The 8,139-nt window shown below is 34.5% G+C and overlaps 1 protein-coding gene across 1 annotated transcript; it reads left to right on the forward strand.

Annotated features, from left to right (window-relative positions):
• The first annotated feature begins 4,583 nt into the window (after window positions 1-4,583).
• On the forward strand, window positions 4,584-7,410 carry LOC144551246 (transmembrane protein (DUF872)). Its single transcript, XM_078299140.1, has 3 exons — window positions 4,584-4,793; window positions 6,114-6,392; window positions 7,204-7,410. The coding sequence occupies exons 2-3, from the start codon at window positions 6,116-6,118 to the stop codon at window positions 7,281-7,283; spliced, it is 357 nt and encodes a 118-aa protein (XP_078155266.1). The 5' UTR covers window positions 4,584-4,793; window positions 6,114-6,115; the 3' UTR covers window positions 7,284-7,410.
• Window positions 7,411-8,139: the final 729 nt, after the last annotated feature.

The raw sequence follows: 8,139 nt of genomic DNA on the forward strand, positions 1-8,139 counted from the left end.
TGCCCCTTCCAACCTTGTAGTTTATGTCGAAATTTGTCAATGAGAAATCCCCAGTCTCTATTTAGAAGAGGGGCGTCAGAGATGGGAATGCCTAAATATTTGAAGGGGAATTTGGATAATCTGCACTGGAAGAGTCTAGAGAGGAAGATAGCCTCTTCGTTATCTAAATTTAGAGGTTATAGATCAGTCTTGTCAAGATTAATTTTAATCCCTGAAATAGCTTCAAACAACATCATTGTCCACCAGGCTTTCTCAATATTTTGGGGATGGGCATGTAAAAATAAAATGGTATCATCAGCATAGTGACAGTTGGTCACTGCATGCTGATGATCACAAGGAGGGCCTAGTCCAGTGATGTTGTTGTTTTCTCGACTAAGTTGAAACATTTTACTAAGAGAATCAGCTGCTAGATTAAAGAGATAAGGGGACAAGGGATCGCCCTGCCGGACCCCTCGTTTACAAAAGAAATACGGTGTAAGCTCTCCATTAATATTAACACAGGATTGAGAGCTCACAAGCCATTTGGCAATCCACATAACCCATCGATCTGCAAACCCTCGGGCTTGCATAAGTTGGAGGAGGTAATTCCAATTGATTTTGTCATATGCTTTCTCAAAATCAACTTTAATTACCACCCCTTTAGTCTGAGTGTGTTTGCAGTGATGGATTATTTCATGACTTAATACCACATTATCTAAAATATATCTACCTTTGATAAAGGCAGATTGATGATAATCAATAAGCCTTTGTAATATATGTTCTACCCTGAAAGTCAACAGTTTAGATATGAGTTTAAAACTACAATTCACCAAACTAATTGGTCTGAATTTTTTAATAACCTGAGCTTCTGGTTCTTTAGGAATGAGACAAATAATAGATTTGTTAAGGAATTGTACTTCTAACTCTCCAGAATGAAACTGAGTGCACAATTGTATCAAGTCATGTTTAACAACGTCCCAAAAAAATTGGTAGAACCTAAAAGTGAGACCATCAGGCCCAGGTGCACCATTAGGGTCTGATTCAAAAACTGCTCTGTGGATTTCACTCTCAAGGAAGGGTTGCAAGAGGTGTGCATTCTCCCCAGAGGTGACCTGGTCCTGGGGACCCCAAATGTTGGCCCCCAGTTGACCAAAAGGAGTCCCAACAGTACCTAACAAATCTTTATAATAGTTTTGAACATGTTCATGTATCTTTACACTATTATTAGTGAACTGGTCATTTATTTCTAACGAGAGAATCTTGCGTTTTCTGTGCCTAGTATTAGCCACCCTATGAAAATTTTTTGTATTTTGATCACCCCCCTGAATCCATTGTTGTCTGGATCTGAGATGCCAGTAACGCTCTTCTTCAAGATAAATATCATCTAATTGAGATTTGAAGAGTATCCAACGATGCAGTTCATCAGTGTCTAAATCTCTCTCATCTCGAATCATTTCCAGCTGTTTAAGTTGTTCGAGAATGGCTTTTTTGGATCGTTTTTTAGCCCCATAATAATTCCTAGCCCATCCTTGGATTTTCTTCTTGAGATGTTTTGTTTTTTTATGCCAAGACAGTCCCATTCTATATGAGGAAAGAGTGTATTCTTGCCACCATTTGATAACAAGATTCACAAATTCTGCATTTTTAAGCCATTCTGGATCAAACTTAAACTGGTGGTTATGTAAAAAAGTAGACCCAGTGGAAAGTAATATAGGGTTATGATCAGACCCGTAGGAACTCAAGTGTTGCACTGTGACCTCTGGAAATTGAGAACACCCTAGTTCTACTCATGCAATTATATAAACGACCAATTTATCGGACTGATAACAAATCTTCATATTTTTATTTATGTAATATTGTTGTAACTTGATTTGAGAAAAAAAAAAGAACCATTAATAATGGTAAAATTACAAGAGTTGGACTATTGTGCTTCACAATGTAAAGGGTTTCATGCTCATATTTTACTATTTCAAAGTTTAAATAGCCGACTCGAATAGTTAAATATGATTTCCATAATAAATTGTGTCATGTGACAATTTTTTTTTGAAAATTGGTTGCTATTTTATTAAACAATTTTCAAAATTACTGTATTTTAAGGTCTATCATTTAGAATGGCTTAGGGTTTAGGGTTTAGGGTTTAGAAAAAAAAAAAAAAAAAAAAAAAACAAGTCCGGTTAACCATTAACCGGATTTTTTTATTTAAAAAAAAATGAAAAATATAACTTTCCGGTTAATGGTTAACCGGAGTCCGGATATACTGTTTTGAGTCCGGGAAACCATTAACCGAAAATTTGTCCCAAATCCGGTTATTGGATAACCGGTTTGGGTAGTTTTTGAAATTTGTTCGGGATTTGGATATTTTTTTAAATTTTATTTATTTTTTGGATATTAATAAAAAAATCGGTTGGTCTTTTAATAAGGATTAAAAAAATTCAATAAACCTTGATCTTTGTGGGCCGTTCGATCAAAGAATCAAATGGCTGAAATCTTACGTATTGCCTTTTGGGAGGAAAATGAGCACTTGACGTTGATGTGACGTCAAATATACAATTTATGATATATTTTCTGTGGCAGCAGGCGGGGAGTCGCACTTGGCGCTATTTTAAATAACACTGCGATCTTATCCGTTCGTTGTTTTGCAATCTTACATGCAGATCATAGTTGTGCTACCAAGATGCGCCAAAATGAATTATCTTCACCTCCCAAATATTTACGTTTCTTATTTTCTTTTATTGCTACTTTAAACTATAATAACAAGTTTTTTAATAATATAAAATATATTTGAATAAATATTTTTGACACATATCGAAATTAATTTCAAATTGTACGGACAATGTAATATTATCTCGTATTATTTATATAATTTATAAACTTTTTTAAGTTTATTTTGTACAGATATTGATATCTTAATATCTCATTTACATTATGAGACAACAAATTATTTCTGAATTATGAACTATAAAATTGCGGAAGAATTTCTAAATTTATTTTTTTTCGCTGTATTTAGCGCAAAAAAAATACTGGAGAAGTGTTATTGTCCTGACCAATTTTCCGTACAGATGAACATAGGGATCATTTCAACAGAAAACCTTAAAAAAAAAAAAATGTATGGTCCATCCAACTTCCCAGTAATTACAAAAAGTTCTCTGTGTCCCAAGAAATAACAAAAGCCTCAGACTCTAAATTGGAGGCATTTTGTCCATAACAGTAGAATTTTGCAATGAAGAATTCATCAATCAAATCAATCGTTTGTCTTTTTAGGTAACGCTGTTTGAATTTGATTCACCCTTTGCCTACCTAGCGTCACTTCTGTGCCCCAATCCAGGCACATATGAAGTATGCTCGATGGGACTCAGACTGTGGAACTATCTCATGCCAACTTGGCCTCTTTTGTTTGGACTATGTACACTGACAGTGAATTAATTTCGACCTTTTTTGCTTGTAACAGTGTGTCACAAGCTGTAAACTTTAACAGTGGTTAATTATTGGTTATCTTTTAATACTGTCCTTGATTCTTTTTGTCGATGTTTTGCACCTGAAGACATTGTTAAATAAGTTTGGAGAGAATTAATCCTCTTTCCATCATATTTTACATAGCGACACAGGGCGAGCTAGCAAAGATGCAATATAGTATCAAAGAGAGAATAAGAGATTACATCTGGTATTTGTCTTTTTTTTTTTTTTTTTTTTTTTTAATGTGAATGGCGTAGGCTTTGATTAATAATAAGAAGTTTCTTACAATTTGAGGAAATGCTGAAAAAGAAAAAGACTGAAAGATCAATACTTGAAGATAAACTTCTACCCAATACTCCTAAGATCTCATACAGATTGTTGTTGCTGTTTATGGCGGTTACTCACCAATAAATAAATAAAAAATCCTTTTCTATTAAGGATACAGTTTGTCCCGAAATTTTCTCCTCCTATTTTCTGCAAAAGGTCAACTTGTCATTGAAATGCAACTAAAATGTGAGATAAAAAAACATACTCAATATAACTTTTGGAAGAAGGTTATTAATCCAGTTGATGATCAAGACATGGATTAATTCAATTATTGCCACTTTGCTCTCAACTCTATGTAACATACTGGATTTTGAATTGACGGTCTTTCGTATAACAAATATTGTCTTAATCGATTATGGTAGTTACGATTCTCTTTCTCTTTATACATCATTGAAAAAACTGAATAATTAGATTAATAGGAACCGATTGTTAAAAACTTCAACAAAATCAGCGACTGTATAACAAGAACGGGTTGTTGATTTTTTTTTTTTTTTTCTGAGTTTTCTAAAGCAGGTGTTCGTAATAATAGCAAGCAAAATCCAAAATTTTAATAATCATTGAGAAAACGGAGTGAAAGAGAGGGTTTCAACTTTTCGGCCCAAATGGTTTCTTCATGTTCTTTCTCTCACTGGCTCGGCCCATTTCGAGCCCATTTCAACAAAAATGCTGAAGTTCTGAAAATGTTTCCTTTTTTCTTCCTCGTGGACCTTGTTTTTTTCTGGCGAAACTTCCATGAAGGAAAAGAAACGCAATCTGGAGGTCGACTAACAAGATCGGTTTGCGCACAGATCCGACGGTCATCCTATTTCCGGATTTCCTCTGATCACCGAGAGAAAACCTCTCGTCAAGAGAATCGGGTTTCACGAGACCGAGAAGGATTGGAGTCTGCACTTGGCTTGTGAGTTGTGGGAGAGACGATCCAGTTCTTTCCGGATTTCGTGCCGCCACCTCTACTGTGTCAGTGTGCCCGCCGCCTTCCACCCCCGCAGCCCGTCTCTGCCACCAGTAACCCTAGCCGCCTCTAATTCCGTTCGGTAAATCTCCTCCTCTGAATTCCGAAATTTCTTAACTTAGACTATTTGGTGCTCAATGGTCTGTTAATTTAGACTATTTGAATTGCTGAACTGATGATTCAATTAGATGATTCAATTGCTGAAATTTCTTAACTTAGACTATCAGATGATTCAATTAATCTGAACTGAATCCGAAATTTAGACTCTTTGAATTGATATTAGATGATTCAATTTCTATTGTAAATTAATGGTTGGTAGTTTAAAATTACTGTATGATTTTTGTATAATTTTTGTTCCTGTCATGCTTAATATGATGTTAGATGATTCAATTTCTGATTTTTGATTGATTTTGGGTCTTACTGCTTAATAGGGCAATTTATTAGATATTGTAAGATTTAAGCACAATTTCTTTAATCTAGCCCTCAATTAATCATGTCTATGTCAAGTTCAAGGAGTTGAGGCATTGCATTCTCTCTCTGTCATGTCTATGTCAAGTTCAAGGTTTTAGCATATAACGCAGTTTCATGTTGTGCTATGCTTCTGTTTCTTCAACTTTTTGATTCAATTTCCAGATTTTTGTGTATGAGACCATGTTTAAAGCATGTAGTAATGTCCTTGGGACCTATAAACACATATTTACAATTTTTACATGTTTATTTTGTTGAGTTTGGCATAGAGTTTGACTAGTGCTGACTGTTTTGCCCATTCGGAACAGCTGACCTTTAGAAAATTATTGTGAGCAATTGGCTTAATGAAATTTTTAGCTCTTTATATAGAAATGATGGTCACCTCATGTACTATATGCCAGAAAAATATAAAAAATTATTAATGTCAGCAGCTATGTGTAATTCACGGATTTGTGAGTGGCAGTTCATATGCCAGCTCACAGTGTTTGACCCAGTTTTTGTTTTTGTCAGCTGAGATTCAAAAATCGATTTAAAATCACCAAAATTCATATAAATGGAAAATTTGGTATAGTGATGCTTAGCATGTCAAGACCTGTAGCTAGGTTTAGCACTTTATTTTTCTTTTTGACTGTTTTTAGGGGGTACGTTGTACCATTAAGGGTACCATTGGCATTGGCTCTCTCTTTGTCATATGTACAAGGTGAGCCTGGTATGGTGTTGTGAGGCCGGTTCAAGGGTTCTACAGTGTGCCTAGGATTCACCTATACACTTATATGCATTTTAGGGTTTTTGTTAAAGACTCATATTATCTTGACTTCTTGTTTATTTTGATTGATTTTGTAATTTTTGTTATGTTAATTTTTTTTTTCCAATTATATATGTTCGCCTACCCCTGACTAAATTTCTGGCTTTGTGGCTTTGCCATTGCACTCAGTCATGGCAACCAAGCGCAATGTTCAATACAAGCCGTTATCCACAGATGATCAAGACGAATATGATGACATCAACAATGAGGCGAAAGACCTCAGGTTCAGTTACACACCCAAGAAATACAATAGGATACCATGGAAATCTATTGCTCTGGCCATATTTCTGCTATTGCTAGGGACAGCACTTCTGGTGCTCTGTTACCTTATTCACACGGGTCACATGCCGGGTGACTCTTCTCAGGCTAATGGTCTCTTGTTCTTGGGTATTCTCGCATTTCTTCCTGGTATGTATATCTCATCATTAAATGATGTACCTGATCATGTTCATGATAATTGGCAATTGGTATAGAGGATGACAGTTTCTGGGTACCGTACCAGTTGTGGTTGGTACTTGTTAGCATAACTGTGTATGTAAAGTTACATGCCAATAGTTCAATAGCAGTATGGTTCAGGCACTTTATTACCTTTTGGTATGGTACCACCTACTATATAGCTGGATAAAATGGGCAACATACTGCCTTAATTCTTTTAGAACAGCCCCAAAAGGAAACAAGTCAAACAATTTGTGGATATTTCAGCAATACCCTTAGACTAAGAGTGATCATGATCAGTATTGTTGCAAGTACAACATTATACTAGTGGGAATGCGATAAGTTTTACTGGCGCATAGCTCCTACATAAACACCATTACCAGTCATGTTCATGGTTTGTACCAGTAGAATGGCATGCACACCCATGCCTTGCAAGTTGTTGTTTGACCTTGTATAATAAGATAATGTAATAATTGGATATGAATTGGTTGGTATTACTAGGATTTATGGATGCAATTGGTACTGTTGAATTTGTATGCCATTGGTTGGTATTATTATGTTTTTTTTTTAAGAAAAATAGGGATCACGTCCCCATTTTATTAATGTATTATTATGTTTTTTCACGTACATTATTTGTACCACGCCTGGTGGTATCCCATAGGAAGGACATATTTATCTTGATTTCATTGGAAAAACCTTGTGAAAACCCTTGAAACAAAGGGTGATATCTCTAGACTATAACTTAAACCATTTTCAAAGAGCTAATCTGTATTTAATTTCACAGGCTTTTATGAGTGTCGAGTTGCATATTATTCGTGGAGAGGTGCTCCAGGTTACAATTTTTCTGCTATCCCTGATTATTAGCTTTCACTTTGCAAATAAAGTTCGAGCAGTGTAGTTACGTACGAAACCGTGAATAGTGATAATACTGTGTCTCCTCTTGTATTCATTTTGCTAAATTTTAAAAATTTCACCTTGCTGCGTGATGTTATATGTGATGTCAGCACCTTCTGCTCAATCTAGGGTTTTCCCCTTGAGCCAAACATTTTTGTCAACTTGCCCCTCTTTGTTATAGTTCTTAATTATTTTGTTTACATTGTATCTTTCAGTTCGAATCAGTTGTAATCTTTGCATATTGGATATATTCATTGGCAAAAATTGGTTATATCTATGTGATTTAAAATTTTCTCCACTATATATTAACTGATACACATCGTATATTTATAAATATCAACAACACTTTATTGATTAAGTTCCAAGTTTTTTGTTTGAAAAATGCATGCTTAATTTAAAATAGTTAATACTATTCTAAATGAATATAGATGATAGATTTTTCATCTTTATGAAATAATTTTGTTGTCAATTTCTAGTGAATGACTAAGATATTTTTAATTTATTTATTAGCATTGCAATTAGTACAATAACTACAAATCTATCATATTGCTAAATTATTATTTGTTTTTGTCCTTCATCACACTTTTTATTAACATTTTTAACTAATTCAATCAAAATGATGATTGTTTGACTTGTGAGAAGATTTATCATAAGAATTTTAATATATTAAACGAGGGTTAAAGTGCACCCTCCCTTTTGTGCTCCTAACATGCACCCTTCCCTCATATCTTTATTTTCAAAGTTCAAATAGTCGATTCAAACCTTCCAACGTGTTCTTCATATTAAAATGTGCTTGGAGACCAAATTTTATATTTTTTGGAAATTG

This window comes from Carex rostrata, chromosome 3, assembly GCF_964058835.1.
Source record: "Carex rostrata chromosome 3, lpCarRost1.2, whole genome shotgun sequence".
Taxonomy (NCBI): domain Eukaryota; kingdom Viridiplantae; phylum Streptophyta; class Magnoliopsida; order Poales; family Cyperaceae; genus Carex; species Carex rostrata.